The sequence below is a fragment of the Solanum pennellii genome, chromosome 10, assembly GCF_001406875.1.
Source record: "Solanum pennellii chromosome 10, SPENNV200".
Taxonomy (NCBI): Eukaryota; Viridiplantae; Streptophyta; class Magnoliopsida; order Solanales; family Solanaceae; genus Solanum; species Solanum pennellii.
This window is the reverse complement of record NC_028646.1, coordinates 79,937,540-79,958,982: the sequence shown is the minus strand read 5'-3', so window position 1 is coordinate 79,958,982 and position 21,443 is coordinate 79,937,540. Positions and strand designations below refer to the sequence as shown.

Here is a 21,443-nt window from a genome sequence, read left to right as displayed (position 1 = left end):
TCTCCCAAAAATCTCGCTCGCCACTCTCCATTCTCTGCCAGCGTCTCTCTCCCAAAAATCTCGCTCGTCACTCTCCATTCTCGCTCGCCTCTCTCGCTTTATACACAGAAGTGTATAATTCTGTTTCTGTTTTGTATAAAGCGAGAGAAAATTGTATATACACATGCAAAAATGTATATCTTCGTGTTATACACTTAATTATACAATTTACAAACATTTTACTTCAAATATTGCAGAGAAAAGGCCAACGAATTATACAATTGCGAATTATACAATTGCAGTGAAATACAATTTTCTCCTAGCTTTATACAACAGAAGTGTATATATTGTGTTTCTGTTTTGTATAAAGCGAGAAAAACATATATCTTCTTGCTATACACTTATAATTATGCAATATATATATATTTTAATTCGATTCAACTATATGCAAAATAAATTATACAATTGCAGCGAAATAGGCCAGTGAATTATAAAATTTAGGCCAGCGAATTATACAGTTGTATATGTATAGCAAATTATACAGTTTTATGTTTGCTATGGAGCGCAATTATGCAAAGTTTAATATAGCATACAAATATGAATTTTTTGTTTGCTATATGTGAAAGTTGCCCTTAAACTCATATACTATAGTTTTTTATTATGAAAATTTCCCCAAAAATTAAAGTAGTTGGGCCTATTGGAAGGAATGGCTCGTGGATCTCAAATTCTACCAGGCCCAAGTTTACTTGTAGCTGAACATATGGGCTCCGAATCCCCCAATTTTCAGTTTCCTTCGGCTACGTTGCCACCACTTCCCTGAGCTGCGAACTCCGCCTGCCGGCGACGAAATTCAGTTGTAAGTTCCTTCTAGTTTTTATTATATGATTCTTCTTACTTGCATATATGATTTATTTTAGCTTATTAATTTGATAATAGCTTCAAATTTGTTGTGTAGTAAAGGGAAAGAGACATTTTTTTTGGATTGATTAAAATTGCAAGTATAATAAATCAATTGAAACGGAGAAAGGAATAAACAATGCTCCTCCCTGTAAGGAACAATCGTTGAGTGAACTGTATCTTTTTTGTGTTGGTTGAATTAAGCGCCCAAGTGATTTTATTTCAAACGTTCTAAACCTAAGTAATTGAAAATTAGAATTGGATAGATTTTGTTAAAATTCAAATCAGTGCATTGACACTGACGCTTGGGTTGAGCTTAGCAGCCTATTATGTAAGAAATTCGATTAATGGGAGTGTTGAATAACAACCAAGTGTGTTTGGTGTGACGGGAGTTATTTAAGGGTCAATCCTAGTTGGTACCGCTTGGATGTTGGAGAAATTGATTGTTAGTAATTGTTGAGGGTATTAGTATAGTTCGTTAATTTTTTGTGACATATGCAAGCATGCAAGGTCAATAAAGCATTATAATTCAAACAAAATGAAAGCTCATTGTAAAGGTCAGTGAGATTAGAGATGTTTTTTTTTTTTTTGGGTATAGCTTGCTTCTTTCTTTTAACTACAGAAGAATCACGTGTGAAGATGAAAATAAGTACTTAAAATTGTGTGTCTTAAACCTCTGAAACCATATATGCTGGAAATTTTGTAGTTTCTGCAGCTGTGAAGTTTTCCTCATCTTGTCTGCAATCGTTTTATCAAGGATTTTTGAATAAGTGAAACATTTGTAGTTCCCATTTTCATAAGTTGGTCCTGAACAACAGGAAAAGAAACCTCTTTTTCTGCTTGATAAATGACCAAGTAAGTGAGTATTTTCCTTCTGGGCGTTTCTCTTATCAGGTTGAACATTGTCAAAACCTTTTTTCTTTCCCCCTGTCTGAGGTTTAGAGTCATATGAGGCAGTATGAAGTGGTTTGAGCTGCTTGTCTTTCTTAGAATGTATTCTTATTTCCGAAAGATAACAAAAATGAAGCATGTATATTATTATCACTTGTGCTAAATCAGAAAAAAAAATATATTTTTATGCGCTGCTATGAATTCGGAAAGCATTTTTTACTGCTCTCTTTTTGATGCATCTCTTTGTTCACTTTTATGTACCTTTCCCACCCCTTCATTTTCTTCTGCCAGAGTCAAGTTCTGTTTTTATATAATTTTTAGTTTAGCTGATTATGTTTTAATGCGGGACTTCGCACTGCTCTAATATTCAGGTCCTGCTAATTTTTGTTAGTAGTTATGGATCGACAAGCTCCTGATTATGCAGCTGCCATGGCGTTTGCTCAACAGCAGCACCAAGCAGCTAACACACAACAGCAACAACAGTTTGGTTTTCATCCCCAACATCAACAATTTCCTCCTTCAATTCATGGTCCTCCATTTCCAGGCCCACATTCTTCTCTTCAACAGTTCCCTTACCCTCGCCCTATGCAGCAACCACAACTCCATCCGCATACACCCCCTCCACATCTTCTTCATCTTCAGCAGCAACAACAACCACCTCCTGCTTTTCCACCACACATGCCTCCTCATCTTGTTCCATCACTTTTTTTCAATCCGTATGATTCTCCTCCACCTCCTTCTCCTCCACCATCTGATCCTGAACTCCAAAAGCGTATTGATAAATTAATTGAATATGCTGTCAAGAATGGTCCTGAGTTTGAAGCCATGATCCGTGAAAAGCAGCAAGACAATCCTGCTTACAGTTTCCTCTTTGGTGGTGAAGGTCATTATTACTATCGCTATAAGCTTTGGATGTCTACTCGCCCCCCTGGTGGGGCCTTCAATCCTCCTTTCCCATCCTCTTCATTGCCTATGATGCATCCACCAAATCCTATGATGAGTCCGTCACCCTTAACTCCATATAATGCCTCCAATGCTTCTGCTGCAATGTTAGGTCCATCCCATTTGCATCGACCCCCTTTCCCACCATTTTATGATCAGCATCATTCTCAGCCTTTTAGCCGAGCAGATTATGAACATTCATATGGGCCTTTCAAAGGTCTATCTAGGCCTCTTCCATCAGATGTAGAGATGGAGCTTAGTAATGTCATAAATAATCTTACTGGTACGAAAGAGTCAATTAAAGGTGCCAAGAGTTGGTTTATGCAGAGATCTCCATTTGTACCTGCTTTGGCTGAGGCGCTCAGAGACAGGGTGTTTTCCATAGATGATTCGGAGAGGCAACTGCATATAGTCTATCTTGCCAATGACATCTTATTTGATAGGTAACATTTGATATCTTGGTGCTTAATGATTTACTGCAAGCTCCTAGATATATTAACTCTTGAGTTCTCCTTCCTTTTGTCTATGCTTTCCTTTTTCTTTTTAAACTTCCTCAAGTGCAAAATATTTCTTATTGCTTCTGTGGTGTATATTATTGACTTTTTCTATTAGCTAAGATAAATCAAGTTTGTCTTGTAAATTGTAATAAAAGGAAGACACTCTGAAATTACTCTTGACTGTCAAGATGCATAGGGACCATCATAGATTTTTATTGGCTAATTCTTGTGATTAATGCCTTGCTTTGTACCAACCTATAAATCTCTTTGCCCTTTTTTTGAATAATATTTTTTTTTACAAACTAGCAGAAGTAGTACAATAGAGCTGAGACGGGGCACACTGGTGTTTAGGATGAAATGCTTGGTCTATGCTTGTAGAAATTTGTTACTGCTGGTTGGATAATGGTTCAAAGGTGGTAGCATGGGCAGTTGGGGTACGTTAGATGGTAGAAATTTTTGCTAAAATTTCTAATTTGATGTCAACAAGAACTAATGAACTCTGAGTGTACGTCATCTTTGAAGGTAGAGATACCATTGGTAGTGATGGGCGCATGTAAGAATCCTATAAGAAAGTAGCCTACCGACATCACTTTTTTTATGATGAGTAGCCTATATGCATCATTTATTTTGATGTATTCAGTGTTTGTTGGTTTTGGAGCACAATTTACGTTTGCCACTCTGAACTGTTCTCTTTAGGTATTGATGATTGGGTGTTGTTCGAAGAAAACCATATAGTTTATGTTTTCAACTTTTTGGTATGCTTCTTTTATATGTGTGCTTTTTGCCCAAATTATATATTGAATTAATAAAACAAAGAGTATCAGAAAGGATATATTAGCCTGGTCACAATTTTCTATGTTAATGATAAAATCTATTAAAAGAATGTTACAAGGAAATCAACATAAGGGAAATAAACATAATATCATAAATCACAAGGGAGATCAGTGCTACAAAGCCAAACCTGATGGGAGGTGTCTAAAAATATTCCTACATTTTTTGTACTTTGTCAAGAAAACTATTTGGTTTAGTACACTTGATCCTCTCACTATCTTTCTGGGTAAACCCTCCCTACTAACGGAAATGATACTCAGCTGTATTCTCATTTTATTTTCTGAATTGTGCAGCTTGCAGCGACGAATTAATCCTCCTGAGCTTGACAATGAGGCACTTGCTTTTAAGCCTGTTTTGGGTCCCATGCTTGCGAGGATATACCACAACCCTCAAAACAAGGAAGAAAATCAATCTCGGCTTCAAAAAATTCTACAGTTTTGGGGTACGAAGGAGGTTTATGATCAGGATACTATTCGTGCACTTGAAAATGAGATGATAGGTGGAATCCCTGCAAATTTTTCTGTTCCTCCAAAGGAATTAATCATGCCAGATACTTCTGCTGCTGCAGGTAATTTTTTGCCTTTATAGCTGGAGTCTGGAGTACCAAGATGTGGAATATCAGATATTCATAACAAAAGAACGTTCTGCACTGTTTGTTGCAAATGCAAAAATATACACTTGTTTGTATTTCTTACGGTTTTGTTTATGGATTCCTAGGATTAATGCACCAGGCAGCAAATCAGAGTAGTTTTCAGTGGAAGCCTGACCAGCAAAGTTTAGCAAATCTAGCTGATCAAGGCAAACAAATTCCTCTTATACCATCTGTTGCACCACAGCAATTTCATGCTGGTGCTGTTCCGCCTACTGGATTTCCTGGGTTAATGCCTATACCATCTTCTGTTCCACCAGCAAATCTACAACCGGCAGCTCATCTGACACCAGCATCAATTGCAAATGTAGGTGAAAAAGTACCTCCGTACCCCTTGTTCCCTCCTGGTCTGATTCCTGGTATGGTCAGGAAGATGCAGATTGGTAGTGGGGTGCCTTACTCTCCCATGAGCCCCTTGGATATTCCCACCGTCATACCACCCTCGACTGTGTCAGAATCTGAAATTCTTGAAAGGGTGTCTAAATTTTTTAGAGATATTGGAGAAGTGAATCCATCAGAAGGACCTATTAAACAATCTGAATCAGCCAACGATTACGATGACTATGAGAGAGACTCTCCTGTCCGGAAGGGAGGAGCTTGCATTCCTCCACCTCTAAACCTTCAAGTTGATCCGGAAACTGGGACCTATCCTGATGGAAGTATTCCGCAGAAACCTGGATCGAATACCTCTGGACGATTAGGACTTGGAGCCACAGCCAATCCAAACGAACCTAATCAATATGATGATGTTTACACTTCTTACAGGAAAGATAGAAGCACCAATTATCATACATCAATGAGTGCAAGAACTGCTACGAGGTGATTTAAGCGATAATTTTAAGACTATTCCGTTTCCCTTTGATCTACTGTTGAGTGGACTAAGACTGTATCTAGTCTATTTTGTTGTAAATTGAGATGAATATTGAATGACCTCGCCTCATGTAACAAAATGAGAGCTCTACCCACTCTTCCTTTACTAAACAACTAGCAATAGTATTTGTCCAATTGATCTTTCAGATGTTCTTTTTTCCTCCTATTTTTTTTGTGGATGCTATCGAAATGTTTTGCATGGATGGTATATTGTCATTCCTCCTTGAGCCAAGAGGGTCATCGGAAACATTCTCTTTACCTTTACCTTTGAGGTTGGGGTATGTTGCATGCACTCTACCTTTTCCAGATCCGATTTTGTGGGACTACACCGAGTAAGTTGTAGTATATTGCCACTCAATGTGTTATTATATGTTCCATATTTGGTTGAAGTTCATGTTAAGATGTGATGGGGAGTAAAAGAATTGACAAAGTATAAAGAAAATTCAGTTTAAATGTGACTAATTTTATTTTTTTAAAACGAATAAAATTGACTTGGAACACCAAACACAACAAGTAACCTGGTCTTAAAATCTTTCATAATCTGAAGGTAAGTGGCACAAATTATAAATTATGTATATTAATAAATGAATTGCTATCTGTATCAAGGTTGTTATTACTGCACACATACTATCTTGTTCATCGGTTTTATTACTAAATCTTGTTTTTTCTTGCTTCATTTATAGTAATCTGTGTTGTTCTTACTGTTGTCGTCAGCATTACTGTATTTTCCTTTACATATGTGATTTTATGATGCTTTTAACTTGAGCCGAGGGTCTATCACAAACAACATCTCTATCTTTAAAACTAGGGGTAAAGTTACGTACCCTCGTGGAATTACACTGGTTATATTATTGCTGTCACGAAGAATTAATATCTGAAGTTTACACCAAAATAACAGTGAAGGTCTCAAATTTAATACAGTTTGGTAATAAAGCTCAAAGAAGATACACAATTTATAAAGGCACATGATTTATCTTATAAGAGAAAACTTCATAGAAAAGGAAAATGTGTACAAGGGTGAAAAGCATTATAGTAGTAGCTGGGAACTTTTTACACAGTGAGCAGTTTGCTAAAATCAGCACAACTTTCTACAGGATTTCGACTAATTCAAACACGCCTTAACAAAAAGGAGTCATGTAACGAAAAACTGGCAGAAGAAAACAATTGAAAATGACATCTGAAGTGTAATCAACAAGACGTTAACCTCTTTTAGACATGTCAAAATATATCGCGCAATCTTGGTTTGAACTGTCAAGTGAACAGATAACTTAGGCCATACCGCCATAAAGGAACCAGTTTAACAAGTTCCTACAATTGGAAGGCCCCTTCTCCTTGACAAGATCATGCGTATTCAAACAATCTCACCGTCTTGATCTTCTGACACTTTGGCCTTCTCCTAGCCTTGATTTTGTGGCACTCCCCTGAATAATGCTCGATTTTTCCTGAATTGTACCACAAGGATCTCTAGAAGGCCAAGGTTGCTCCCACTGTCGGATGGGGCTGGAAATGTCTTTGCAAGATCCTGTCCCGGAACTAGCTAATAGATGATCTTTAAGGCCCTTCACTGCTTTAAGTCTCTGTGCTTCATCCAGATAACTATATCGTTGGCCTAGTTTCTCGAGTTCATGAAGTCTTTCCCTGTCTAATCCATCTCCTGAGGTTGGAAGATTTGCAGCTTGATTGACATACTCGACAACTCCACCAGAAATGCTCCTTTGAATGGGAGTGCTTCTTCTGGGCTGCCCAGCGATGGAGTTTCTTGTTCTTCTTTCATCAACTGATATTCGTTTTGACTCACGAACTACATTAGATGGATAAGCCCAATTGTAGCTCTTATTGGAATTGTCCATGTTTAGTTCAATTGAATGAAGATCACTTTCTGCTGAGTCTTCCCCGCAGTCTGCAACATTCTCCACTTCTCCATCATCGTCTTTTTCTTTACTCAAGGATGCCGTATCTTCATTATTTCTGAAATTTAGGGAACCGTTTCTCTTACCTTTGGTCTTTTTCTTCCCCAGGAATCCTTCAAGCTGCTTTCTTAGCTTGTCAATAGCAGAATTTTTCTCCTCGAAATGATTCTTGGCCTCGGAGAGTTTCACATGAGCCCTTTCCTCGCGCAATCTATCAGCTAACTGGAGCATCTCTCTTTCCTGTTCAAGCTCTTCTTGAACTTTTGCAGATTCCCTCTTCATCTCTTCTGCTTCAGCTCTGTCTTCACCGATATCTCTAGCTAATTCATCACATACCTGTTCCATTACTTCTCTGGCTCTTTTCTCACTTTCAAGCTCTTGCACAGCCTTCACAAATGATGCTTTTGAATCCGATAACTCTTTGCCAAGTTTTTTGTTCAAGCTCTCAAATCTCCGCCTAAGCTTTCTCTCTACCTCAAGTTCATTTGCAACCGACTCAATTGCAGCCTCAACTGCCTGTTGCTCTTTATTCTTCCAAGCTGCTTTCTCTTCAGCAAAACATTTAAGGAGATAATTAATCTCATTTTGATCCGAGCGCTGGTCTTGAATAAGCTGGTTCACCTGCAGGCGGGCCCTTTCCAGCTCAGTGTGTAACGCAGAGACAAGTGACGTGCTAGATGAAGGTTGATCAGCATGAGCCCAAATTCGGTTGATTATTTTCAGAAGCTCTTTCGATGTTGTCAAAGCGTTACTAACATCCTTCAGACGACTGCCAAAACCAGGCACTGATCCCCGTGGAGTCTGGGCACGAGATCTGGTCTCAAGCTGCATTACAGAGTTATATATAGCATCACTCTCTTTTAGCAACATAAGTTTTCACACCAAGTCAATACATTTCAAATCTACCCTTTTACAACCTAACCATTGATTTCCATTTTTACTTGCACGAACACGAAGAAATAGAAAGTGTGACATAATACCAAAAGTAAATATGAACTTAAATTGCATGCTAATGAGGTATAAAGAACAATAAAATTGACCAACATGAAGGAATTGGTTGCCACCTCCATAAAACTGGCGCTGCTTAAAGAATCTAACATCCCAACATTATGGTCTGTAGTCCTTGGTCTACGAGAAGTTGATGATGATCTCTTCTGATAGCTTCCTGTTCCAGATCGATCCATCCTCTGCACAATCAATGCAAATATGGATTACCAACAACAAACTTAAGTAACTTCGATCACTCAACTTGTCATCTTGCATCGAGAAGACGAGGAGGGTACACCCCATCATGTGGAGAACAAAAAAAACATATCATAATCTTTGCAAACAGCTTCTCAAGGCAGAGTCTTTGTAAAGCCAGTAATAACAAGACAAACATTTCTGTTAAAGCTGTATATGTCAAGTAAGCTATTTCATCAACAATACAGCAAATTCATTCGACCAATCCATTTCGTTTTCCTCTCTGTGGGATGGAATAAAATAATCAGGAGGACAAGTCAGAGGATGAAAAATGTCATTTTCACAATATCTCCACCATACAAGTTACATCAACCATATATTAGTATTAGGTAATTACCTAACTAAACTAATATTTGAGAATTGACTAATACAAACATCATTTTCACTGGATTTCTAACAACCACAGGAAACTAATCAAACTGAATTCAGCAAAATATAGTTCCCACATCAAGATACAACACTTTAGGGTCAAAACCACACCTAAAGTATCCATTTTTTCGAGTTTCATACATAAACTATCATGTATGCCAGTTTCCTACATCAACTATAGATTGAGTTATGGTGATATTTCAAGACGTTTGTTTGAGTAAATAGTTGGTGATAGAAACTATCATGTATGCGAGTTCCCTACATCAACTATAGATTGAGTTATGGTGATATTTCAAGAGTTTGTTTGATAAATAGTTGGTGATAGTTCATGTATGAAACTCGGAAAAACAGGATACTTTAGATATGTTTATAATCATTATACTAAACATATTCCAAAAGAGTGAGCTCAGTAGCTCACCTCAGAAACCGGGCTATGAGATGGATCACACAAATGAGGAGGCAAAGAGCCCGAAACAGAGCCCGAACTCATATGACCAGCCCGAATTTTCTCCTTCTTCATCATCATCTTCTTCTTTTTCTCCAAGTCTTCCTCAGTTATTCTTGGTGAAGGCATTTCATTCATTTCCCACAATGTAGCTGCAAGTTTTCTAGCTGAAACTGGCTGTGATATCCCACCACCAAGGGACTGTTTGGGTGACTCAACAACGTTTCTCAATGGAGTTGCCCTCCAACTTGGCACTGGTGTACTGGATCTAGACCCTCTTAGCCCGAGCCCAAGCCCGAGCCCGTTTCTTGATTTCCCAACTAAAATAGCCCGTTTAAATCTGTAGTTATACACTTTTGATGATGCAGATGAAGAAGATGAACAACCCCTTTTACGGATCTTGGGTATTAAACCCTCCACCATAGCCTGATTCTGCCTTGGCATTATCAATTTCCCTTCCCAAATATTACCCCTCTAGTACGATCTGAAGTGAAATACATACAAAAAAAACTGCTAGATTTTGAAATTTTTGAACTGGGGTTTCAAGATCTTGATCAGAAACTTAAAGATACTGAAAAAGATTGGATTTTTCAACTTGGGTATGGAAAAAGATTGAATTTTTTTCACTTAGAAGTGATAATGACATTCAAAATGAGAAAGGGTAAAGAAGGGACAAAGTGTTAAGGGAGACAAAATTGTGTTTGCTAATACTTTTGATTTGAAATGATAATGCATACAGAGAATAACAATTAGGAAAGTTTTATTTTGACAGCTTGACTTTTGATTACAAATCTTTATACATTTTTGTAACTAGTACATGGTAGCCATAAGTGTATCCATAGGAAAGATTGATTAGCACCAACTGCCGTTGTCGGGTGGAGTGATAAGTATTCGTTTATCTGTAAATTTAACATAAGTTAAAATTAATCGAGCATCGATATCGATGAAAAAGAGAGTTCACTGTGCATGTGAGGCTAAGAACGTGCAAGGGAATTATTGGTGTTTGCTACCATCACAATATTCTGAATTCTGATACAGTAGCTTTTTTGCTGCTGTGACAAAAAGAAGAATGTTTTATTTTTTTGGTTCTCTTTATTTTTGTTTCTCATTTTCACTGTACTATTGATGTTTGCCTTTGTCTCTTGCTTACATGTTTCCTCCTCAATGGCTGCTCTGCTCTGCTGTGCTATGATGATCATTTATTAATGGTTAGTTTTATTTTTAAATTATTGACAGTCTAAAAAATATCTTTTTGTTTGACTAAAATATATTTCCTATCTGCCACGTAATATAGTAAATGTACCCCTATCTCAAACTATTGTATAAATATGTAATTCTTAATAAAAAGACGAGAGAAGTGTTGAAAAGACTTTTAAACTTGGCGATAATTTAAGGTGTTAGTGTATATTACTCATGTTGTAAGATCGGGAATGTATTTCAATTTTGCTAGTAGAGTAAAGGGGTGCTTTTAGGTTGTTACTAGTTTAAGGATGAAATTAATCATTTACGCTGAGTTGAAAGTTTTTTCAATACTTATCTTTTTTTTTTGTTTCCTGCTCAAATATTCATATTGATGGTCGACTCATTTGAATTCACATATTATAGAGTTTATGTCATGAGGTAAAGTCTCAATATAATTTTTTTATGCTCAAAACTTAAATCTTCGACGTCTAGTTAAAAGCGGAGGGTTGATGATAAGTTGTTTTTTCTTTTCATTTATATGCTTTCTACAATTTTTTCGTATTAAAGAATGTTGTCCATTTTTTAATTTTTCCAATAATTCCATTATTGGTTGCACTTTAAATAGTTGAAAATTCTTCTGTTGGTGGAATTATTGCTTATTGGTAGCTATCTCATTTCTAAAGTTGTTCAAATACCATGTGTTTTTCTTTTTTGTTCTTAATTTTTTTTTCTAATACCTCCTTGTTGCGTGGTTCTTTTGTCATTTTCCAAGTAGTTTTCATTATTTATTTTTTAGGATAAAGAATCTGATATAGTTTTTTGATTTATTATTATAAGTTGATATATCTTTTATTATAAAAGTGATTCATATATATCTTTATCGTTATACAAATGACTTATAAAGTTATAATATACCTTATCATTACAAAAAGAAGCTCACATGTATACGATTCATTTTAAAAAAGATTTGATATACCCTCTATTTAATTTAAGTGTCAGTGACTAAGCTTTAAAAAACGAACATGTTTAGTTAAGTTATTTATAGACAAAATTACTTATTATTTTTATTAATAACAAAACTTATTTTTCATCTTTAAAAATGTTTTCTTAAAACAATTTAGACAATTTGATCACACCATGACAAGTAAGATTGAAATGTGGTCAAAGGGTGGCCTACTTATAATATGAAATGATATTACAATTAATTACTTTTATCAAAAAAAAAAGTTACAAGCTTGACCAACTACAGCCTAACGATGGTGTAGAAAAGTGGAAGAAAAAAAAAAGATAAGTGGGATTTGAATAATGATAATGACCAAGAAAGATTCGATTAATTTAAAATGTGGTACAAATCATTCTTGATTTGCTCTCAATCTCCACTATGATAACAAATAACAATAACCGATATTATAACTATATTAAAAATAATTTTTATCAATAGTAGTTAATAATAATAATTTAATTATCGTTAAATATATATTTTTTAACGGCGATTAAAATTTTTTGTAAAGGTTCCTAAAGCTTGGCTATAATACTTTTAGATATAATGACAATTATCTAATTCAATTAAAATTTAATAGTCTTTGTTAATCTTTGTATTTATTATCCTAATATAATGCCTCAAAATTGAACCAAATTAATTAATGTGTTGTACTAAAAGATAATACAATGCTTTAAGTATTTCATATTAGCGTTCTAAAAAAAACTGTAAAGATTTTATAATATCAAACCTCTTTCAATCCCCTATTCATGAAATACCAAAGAAAAACGAAAATTATCTAAAATTTATGTTGATACTTCGAGCCTGTCTGGCTCAGCTTAAAAGCTGGTCAAACTGACTTAAAAGCTGGTTTTTGACTTGTTTAGCTGTTTGGCAATACTCAAAATAATATTTTAAGTTAAAAAAAAACTTATTTTAAGCCAAAAATTAAAAGCTGGGATAGGGGTGCTTTTTTTATTTTAGCTTATAAGCTGTTTTAAATTGACCACATTTTTACCTTTTTGCCCTTATATACAATCTCCAAATTACCCACATAACCCTAACATCTCTTTCTTCCATTTTTCCCTTTTCATGTTTGGCATAGCTGCTGAACTTCTTCCTGTTCTTCCAACTTGAAGTGAAGATCTTGAAATAAATTTTTTCGATTATTTTTTTATTAACTTTCTTCTTTTCTCTCGATTGATGCCGATAATATGTTGAAAAATAAAAATTTATATTCCTCTTATAAATAATTTGTGATGAGAAAGAAATATGTGAATGATAGCAAAATATAATTATTTATGGCTGTAAAATATAAATTAATTAACTTTTATTATGTTAACAGCTTTTAAGGGTATTTCAGACATTTTGATTTAAAAAGCTGTTTATCAGCACTTATTTGCCAAACACATCAACAACTTTTTTTTAACTTCAGCACTTTTATCCAAACGCATAACTGCTTATTTTAAAAATAAGTTTCAGCACTTTCAAAAGTACTTTTTTAAAGTTGCTTTTATTAAGCCCATCCAAACGGGCCCTTCTTTATTATGCTTATCTTTATATATAATATATATAAATAATATGTAAATAGTGTATATAACAATAAAATAATAATAATTATGCCTATACAAATATTTGAATTTCATCATTTTTTCTATTTTGATATATTTTTTTATATTTGATGTAATTATTTGAGGTGCAACTCCTACTTATTTTAGTCTCTCTCTATATATATATTTCTGTTGTTTGATATTGCTTTTCATGTTATGATTTTTTAAAATTTGATTAGATTTTTCTAATATTTTTAACTAAATCTTTAGTTTTACAGTTTTTGTTAAATTGTTGATAAAAACAGAAAAACAAGAAGTGCTCAACTTTGACAAACTTAAGGGGTCAAAATGCTCAAAAATATACTTAAGAGACTATTATAAACTTTCCCATAACACTGTATCAGCTCAAATTCACACTCGCTGCGCTACTCTTATCGCCGGCGCCGGCGCCGGCGCCGCCTTCTTATCTTAGCGCAACATTGGGCCTCATCAAGCCCGTTCAAGGGCCCGAAATGATTACAGTAAAGCCCGAATGGGTAAGAATTTATATTTTCCTCGTTATACAGTTTGTTGAATTTGTGCATTTTACACTTATCTCTGAATATTTTTGTTTCCATTTCCCGTTTATTGCATTTTCATGTTGTTTTTCTGGTTCAATTCATACTTTAAGCTAGCATTTAGCCATAGATTTTGGTAGAAGTTTTCGAAAATTTATCTTCAAATATCGAGTTAGCCATGAAGAAAGTTTGATCTTCGAATATTTTCAAGTTCAGACCAGTTTTTGGACCTCCGCTCACAAAAAGTTCAAATTTTTCTAAGTAAAAATGAATGTTCTAGTACAACTTCAAAAACTAGAGGTGATGGTCCATGGAAAACAGCCTCTCTACCTCTCAGGTACGGTCTTTGTACACTCTAACCTCTCATACCCTACTTTGTGGGACTACGTTGGGTATGTTGTTGGTTACATCTTCAGAGATTCAATTTTTCGAATTTCAACTTCAAAAATCTATGGCCAAAAGGGAGCTTTTCTATTCATAGAAAAGGAATCAACTTTGCTTTTTTATGCAAATGCAGTTTTTAAAGTTTTTTTTTTCTTCTATTTCTTTGTTGGGGGAGTGAGAGTAGAGTTTTTAAAAAAGTATCTAGTAATTATTGGAAGTTATTTTAAAAAAAATAGTAAGGCTTATTCTTGTAATAATTGTTATTATAGATACTGTGGGAGAATCCAAATAAATAAATATAAAAAGAAAGAGAACATGTTGCTGTTAGGAGGAATTTTATCCCAAGTTCTTGCCAGTTGCTGCAAATCATTTAGCCAGTCAATTAACAGAGAAGCAAAAGAATAAAACACTAAAATCAGATACAACAACAACAACCTACTCAGTATAATCCCACAAGTGGGGTCTGGGGAAGTAGAGTGTACGTAGACGTTACCCCTATCTCGTGGAGGTAGAGATGCTGTTTCTGGAAAATTAAAGTTATATAAGTAATTAAATAATAGAAAAGAAGTATTTGGTTGGTTGCCTCTGTTGGTTGCAGATGTAAGTGTACTACTTCATGAAATTGATTAAGATGGTTGAAAAGACGAAAACGAGAGTTTCCTTGGGATGTCTCCTTCATAAACACCATATTGTTGCTTGTGCAACCCGGGAAGCTGGCTATGAGTTCTCCATTTCCTACCCGGGGAAGCTAGCGATGAGTATTCCATTTGCTTACCTTACTGGTATTTTTTTTCATTTAAGCTTTGAGGTTCTTGATGAGTTACTAAGCTGCCTCCCGCTCGATTAGCAAGCTGGATGTGATGCTAAGATGCTTTTGGGGTCTCCCTTGAATGCCATATCTTACTAGTTTTGTATCATAGTGACTCACACGTATCAGAGAAACGGATGTGTTATAAAAATTTGATAAGATATCTTTGTGCGACTTCCTGACAATGTCTAATCGTGCATCAAAACGGATGTGTTATGCAAAATCGTGCATCAAATAGTCAGGACCAATTACAATCGTATTATATTCCACCATGATGCTAAGATTTTACCTACTAAAAGTAAATTTGTTAACAAGTTTAGAAGAGTAGGTAGCTGGGCCTCCGTATGCCTCGGCAACAGGATACTTTATCTTGACAATATGAGCAATTCCGATATTGATGTTAATGCCAATGCTATAACTCGGTGAATTTTCATTTCAGTAGGTTGTAACTTCAAAGTTCATGAACAAATGGTCTCGGTTTTGTGCTACGTAACACTACTTATTGTGGCCCTGGCACCAAAGCCAACAACTAGCCTATTCAGTGCCAGCCTTGAAAGGTAAATTTCTGAATTTAGTCTGTGCTGAAGTATCTAAGAGAATCTTTTTTTTTTTGCCATCTCTAGTGCATATACATTTGAGACTTACATATATATATATATATATATATATATATATATATATATATAAATCAGAATGAGTCTTAGTTGAAGCAGATACAGTACGAAGATATTCGTGAATTATAATGGAACTTGTCTAAGACATAAATTGAAAAAATTAGTTGCGAAGCAACAAAACAGAAGTGCATAATATGACCTACAGGCTTTGGGAATCCCCGAATCCATGAAAATGAGCTAAATCTGAAATAAAAAACATGAAAATCTGCAAAAAATAAAACAGAAAGAAAAATTTACGAACTTGCGTTTTTCTCTGATTAGCAAATGTATAAATGTAGCGTACCTTTATTAGAAGAATTGTGAGAAGAGAGATGGAGGATGAGCAATCAAGAACAGAAACTCTTATAGATGTTTTAGTTAAGAAGTAGTTATTAATACTTTTACTCTACCCTCTCCAGACTCCACTTGTGGGATTTTTTCACTAGGTATGTTGTGCTACTCTTCACCAAGTCCCGATCTAGTAATTTGAAGGAATTATGCTTTGATTCAAATATGTCGGTCAATGCAGAGGTATTCATTTACTACAACACAAATAGTTTAAGAAGGTTCAGATTGAAGCAAACAAATGACAGATATGTTGTCTCGTGGAGCTTAACCAAAGTCCACGTCTGACTGCCATTTGTGTGGAGCATTTCTGGTGGCGGAAAAACATGCTACCATAGTTTTCCTGCCAAACGAAAGGGGTAATTCTACTAACAGCCAGTGTGTCCTTTGTATTTTAGGGGGGTGAACCTCAATTTTACAGGGCCTGAAAGGCGTGAAAGCACAGAGTTATTCGATGTTGAGATGTTTCGTATAATATATGTATGGGAATTGAGTTGTACAACATTTTACATCCACTTATATAAAAGCATTTCAAAAGGGTTAAAAAGGTGTTGAAATACTCGACTTGTTTAGACTCTTCATATTAAACGTGTGTGTATGGGGGGGTGGGGTGGGGGGGTCAGCCATATAAGATTTAGAAGCCTTACTAAGATTTTGAAATACCTCACTTGTTTATATTTTGAATTGAATAATTTTTCAATGGGGCATTAGGGAATTAGAGTCAGTTTCATCTCCTGAGGAGAGTATATAGATTATGTTAGAGTAGCTTAATTATTGCTATCAATTTGTTAGTTTATTACACAAATAAATTTATACAGTTTGCAATACAATGTGATTCTTGCTATTGACTAATCAGTGCATTAACCTAACTTCTACCTAACCTATAGGCATAGGTCAGTTATAGCAAGTAATTTTTTTCTTCTTTTTAAGTCCTGATTTCATCTTCGATGTTTGGTTGAATAATATAGATGAGTTAATGTATTGTGAAATCGATCATTGGTCCAATTTGAGTACCTCTGCAGGATTGACCTCAAGTTAATTTAGCATTCAGTTCTCCACTATTTTCAGTTAGGTAAAATTTATATGTTGCTTATAATATATTTTTTCATTATTTAATCATTCTTGGTTAGTTGAGTTTGAATTTGAACTATACAAGTTGGAACTGACTCTCTTCTTATTTTCCTATTTTTGTTGTTGATGTTGCTTTGACTTTATGCTGATTCTAAAATTCACTATGGTTTTGAGAAGTTTGTTGTTAATATAGGAAGAAAGGTAATTTTTAGGTGTCTAACATCTTCTCTTCACCTTTACTTTAAGGGTGATTAGTTTTGACAATATTTTATTGAGTTCAAATTTTATACACCGTCAGCCTGATAGTGTTGATGTATATAACTTATATGATATTTTGCTTACTATTGTGGGTCCCAGGATCGTAGCTGCACTCATGTTAGGGTGTCCAATTCTTCGTCGGAAAAAATATCATATATACAAGTAAAATGATGCACAAAATGATTTAGATAATATATTTCGGACACCCTTAATACAATAAAATGTTGTAGCATAGTGGTTTTACTTTTTAGACACTTGGAATGAGGTAGTGCTTGTGTGTTCAAATCTCAAACTTGTTTAATTTATTAGTATTGATTAAGGACCTAAAACCTTCTAAAATAGCTTCAGTTTATCAAACGCGTAGATAAGTCAAAAGGTGTGTATATGCTTACCTGAACACTCTCAATGTTTGCTCTAACTTCTAAGACACCAAAACAACAGACATACCCAGTATAGTTACACAGGACTGTTTCCGATAGACCCTCGGTTTAAAGAAACTCTAAGAAACCAAAAGCTTTTCTTCCTTGCTTTTGTTTATGCACCTTATATGTGTATATTTTGTTATTTCCAGTATCTTCACTGTGTTTGTTGCATATTTTTGAATTGAACTAAGAATTAAGGTAATTTCGATCTTGCCAAGAAAGAAACAGGATATTATGCCGACCTCATTAACATTTAACAGAAGTTTAAGAAAGAACGGGCAAAAGGAAAATGCAGATAAATGGAGTTGAAACATCATTGTCAATAAGTAATTTAAAATGATATATACCAAGACCAGGAAAGAAATGAAAATAGCTTTTTTCGCATCATTAATTCATGGATTCCAATAGAGATAAAGACGCATATTTTCTCATTCCAAATTTTGTCTGCACTTTCACTATGCAGTATATTCTATCAGTGTAGGCCGTCTAAAATGCTCAGCAAAAAAGACAGTTGTGTAGGCTCTCCTTGTATATATCATTATTTGCTTATTCAATGTAGAGGGCATTTTTTTCACATTTCTCCTCCTAAATCAAGTTTGTTGTGTTTTTTTCCCAGCTATGGCTTCTGCTTCATTCCTTTCAACAATCGGCAAAAGGTATGTATCACAAAGCCTTCTCTCGATATAATAAGTAAGGATGAAATTTGATTTTCTTTAATTCATATAATTCCTTGTTTTATCTTTCGAAAAGATCCACTGAGATCAATATCTCTTATTGCCATAGCATATTCTGCTGAAAAATGCTATAAGCAGTTTCGAGTAAAGCGCATAAGATCTTGCTCTCATCCAAATTTCAAATAGACTTGTCAAATATTAATACTTATACTAAATACTTTATATTATAGGAAGTTAGATCATATATTCTTTGACTATCATATACTGTATAACCACGTAGTTTCTTATTCTTCAATGTGTTTTTTTGGCTATCAGTTGCTCTTCAATGTGTGTTTTTGGCTATCAGTTGCTCTATTTCGCTGTCTTTTTCTTGCTACTCTTCTCCATATAACTTCTCTTGTTTTGAGTCCGAGGGTCTATCAGAAACAATCTCTCTACCCCACAAAGGTTGGGGTGAGGTCTGTATATATATACCCTCCCGAGACCCTACTTGTGGGATTACACTGAGTATGTTGTTTTTATTATAGGAAGTTAGATGTTTCACCTCAAAATTTTAACTTGTCATTCTGTCTTTAAGAAACGAGGAGAAAATTCGATTGGAGATCAGATTTCTTTCTAAAGCGAAAAATGCAATGAAATTGAGATCCCTCTAACTTCCATTTTTTGTATATGAAGGCTAGAGGGGAAAGTAGCAATTGTAACCGGAGGAGCTAGTGGTATCGGTGAAGCAATTGCAAAGCTCTTCTCTGAACATGGAGCCAAAGTGGTCATTGCTGATGTCCAGGATGAACTCGGCAACTCAGTCATCAACGCCCTTGGCGACTCATCCAACTCCATTTACATCCACTGTGACGTCACAAACGAAGACCAAGTCCAAGAAGCTGTCAACAGAACCATCGCCACATTTGGAAAACTCGACATCATGATCTGCAATGCTGGCATATGCGACGAGACCAAGCCAAGAATCATCGACAACACAAAAGCAGATTTTGAACGAGTCCTTAGCATCAACATAACAGGAGTTTTCTTGAGCATGAAGCATGCCGCTCGAGTCATGGTCCCGACACGTAGCGGCTGCATCATATCCACCGCTAGTGTAAGCTCCACGGTTGGAGCTGCAGCATCACATGCATACTGCAGCTCCAAACACGCCGTGTTGGGGCTTACCAAGAACCTAGCGGTGGAACTAGGACAATTCGGTATACGTGTGAATTGCTTGTCACCATACGCGATGGTCACGCCAATGGCGACAAAGATCATTGGACTTGAAAATGAAGAGCTTGAGAACGCGATGAGCGCGATTGGGAACCTTAAAGGTGCTACTCTGAAGGTGGATGATGTTGCAAAAGCAGCATTGTTCTTAGCAAGTGATGATGCCCAGTATATCAGTGGGCACAATCTATTCATTGATGGGGGATTCACTGTGTCTAATCCAGGACTAGGCATGTTCAAGTATCCAGAATCTTGATATATGGGATTTCATTCAATTCTTTTTATATACAAGTATAACAACAACAACAACCTTTGTGTAATCCCGCAAGTTGAGTTTGGGGAGAGTGTGATGTACTGTGTACGTTCACCTCACTCCTACCTTTATAGGATAGAGAGGTTGTTTATGATACACTTGTATTATTATGGAAATACTAAGATATGATTTTAGAATTGAAGATATTCATCGTTACCCAGTACAGAACGTACGCTAATACGATATTTTTCGTTATATTGGATTTTTTTTCGATATGCGTTTTTTATACTGCATCTAAGATACATTATTTTTAAATATAAAAAGATGAGCTTCTTTCTATGACAAACTAAACAAGAAAGCGTGTTTCGTAAATTAAACAAAGTGATTATAATTTTTACTTGGACATTATACAACAAGACATCCAGCACAAGAGCTTGTGCTTACCGGTTTTGACGATCCATTTTTGGAGATCTACAATATCATTCATATAAGGTTCATAAGAAAATATCAAGATGTCAATATGATAGTCATTACTACGAGTAACGCAAATAACCTTAACATATTTTTACTTGCATGATTCTTTTCATGAAAAATCAATAAATAATATACCAGAAAATTTTTATATGCTTATTTTTTATATTTAAATTATACAACTGATAATAAAAGATCATTTTCTCGTTATTTTTTTTAATGCCATGATGGATAAAGAGCTGTAATATAGAGACTAGCCTTCAAGCAGCACATGGCAAATTGCAATTTACTTATTTATTACTACTCCAAGATAATTGTGCCCCAATTTGGTAGTAGTTGGATCTGCTTCCTTTTGCTTTAATTTATATTTTATTAATATAATGTTTTACATTTAGCTCAAGCATTTACTTCATGACCAATAATTGTTGCCAACTCAATCTGATCTCCACCACGGTGAGAGTGACGGCGAATTCAAAATCTAAAATTTATAAGTTTTGTAATTTTTTATTTTTTTGTAGTATTTTTCTTTAAAAAAAATTGAAATATAGAGATTATACTGTAATCATAAAATGAATAAAAATAAAATGATTTTATTTGTTAAGATTGTAAATATAATTCCGTATATTCCTTCCTTTCTTGAATTTTTTTTTAATGATTCGATAATCATTTATAACATATTTCTCAAGTACTTAATTATTTAGACCTTCTTGTGTTGTATTTAATTGGCAAGATCATAAGTGGTTTGAACTTTTTTTTGATGTATTTGATCTCCTAAAATAGTTTGAGTTGATCTTGAGTAATATCGTCTCTTGATCACCTTGTCTTTGAAAACGACAATATTCAAGAATTTATGACATGTTCAAAAATTTTCTTTATTTTTACAGGTTTAAGTTATAAAATTATTTCTCAAAATAAACTGATTTCGACTTATTAATCAAATAAACTTTTTATGATCTAAACTAAAAATGATTATTTTTATTTTTCATTTTATCCTTAAAATTAATACTTAATTAAACATCACCAAAATCGTACAAATTAAATCAATTACTACCAAAACTTATAATAGCAACAAAGCATGTGTACCCATATAACTTAGAGTCAA

General features: G+C 34.7%; 3 protein-coding genes across 11 annotated transcripts; 2 read left to right on the top strand and 1 right to left on the bottom strand.

The window, feature by feature from the left end:
• Positions 1–701: 701 nt before the first annotated feature.
• LOC107002662 (calcium homeostasis endoplasmic reticulum protein) lies at positions 702–5,704 on the top strand. 3 transcript variants are annotated; one of them, XM_015200776.2, is made up of 4 exons: positions 702–835; positions 2,139–3,152; positions 4,331–4,605; positions 4,755–5,704. In XM_015200776.2, the coding sequence occupies exons 2-4, from the start codon at positions 2,164–2,166 to the stop codon at positions 5,507–5,509; spliced, it is 2,019 nt and encodes a 672-aa protein (XP_015056262.1). In that variant the 5' UTR covers positions 702–835; positions 2,139–2,163; the 3' UTR covers positions 5,510–5,704. The 3 variants fall into 3 exon arrangements, with proteins under 3 accessions (XP_015056262.1, XP_015056263.1, XP_015056264.1); XM_015200777.2 differs by having other exon boundaries at positions 723–835; positions 2,162–3,152; XM_015200778.2 differs by having other exon boundaries at positions 738–835; positions 2,159–3,152.
• An 821-nt stretch (positions 5,705–6,525) lies between these two features.
• On the bottom strand, positions 6,526–9,966 carry LOC107002673 (uncharacterized protein At5g41620). Its single transcript, XM_015200802.2, has 3 exons — positions 9,496–9,966; positions 8,531–8,653; positions 6,526–8,291 (listed from the first exon to the last, which is right to left on the bottom strand). The coding sequence occupies exons 1-3, from the start codon at positions 9,964–9,966 to the stop codon at positions 6,918–6,920; spliced, it is 1,968 nt and encodes a 655-aa protein (XP_015056288.1). The 3' UTR covers positions 6,526–6,917.
• A 3,651-nt stretch (positions 9,967–13,617) lies between these two features.
• LOC107031999 (secoisolariciresinol dehydrogenase-like) lies at positions 13,618–20,125 on the top strand. Of its 7 annotated transcripts, XM_015233545.2 has the most exons (6): positions 13,618–13,769; positions 15,422–15,539; positions 16,055–16,081; positions 16,165–16,339; positions 18,348–18,387; positions 19,081–20,125. In XM_015233545.2, exons 5-6 carry the CDS (start codon positions 18,350–18,352, stop codon positions 19,871–19,873), a joined length of 831 nt encoding a protein of 276 aa, XP_015089031.1. In that variant the 5' UTR covers positions 13,618–13,769; positions 15,422–15,539; positions 16,055–16,081; positions 16,165–16,339; positions 18,348–18,349; the 3' UTR covers positions 19,874–20,125. The 7 variants fall into 7 exon arrangements, with proteins under 7 accessions (XP_015089031.1, XP_015089030.1, XP_015089028.1 ...); XM_015233544.2 differs by lacking the exons at positions 16,055–16,081; positions 16,165–16,339 and adding an exon at positions 17,003–17,052 and having other exon boundaries at positions 13,619–13,769; positions 19,081–20,093; XM_027912569.1 differs by lacking the exons at positions 16,055–16,081; positions 16,165–16,339 and adding an exon at positions 14,007–14,127 and having other exon boundaries at positions 13,629–13,769; positions 15,425–15,539; positions 19,081–20,093.
• The last annotated feature ends 1,318 nt before the right edge of the window (positions 20,126–21,443 follow it).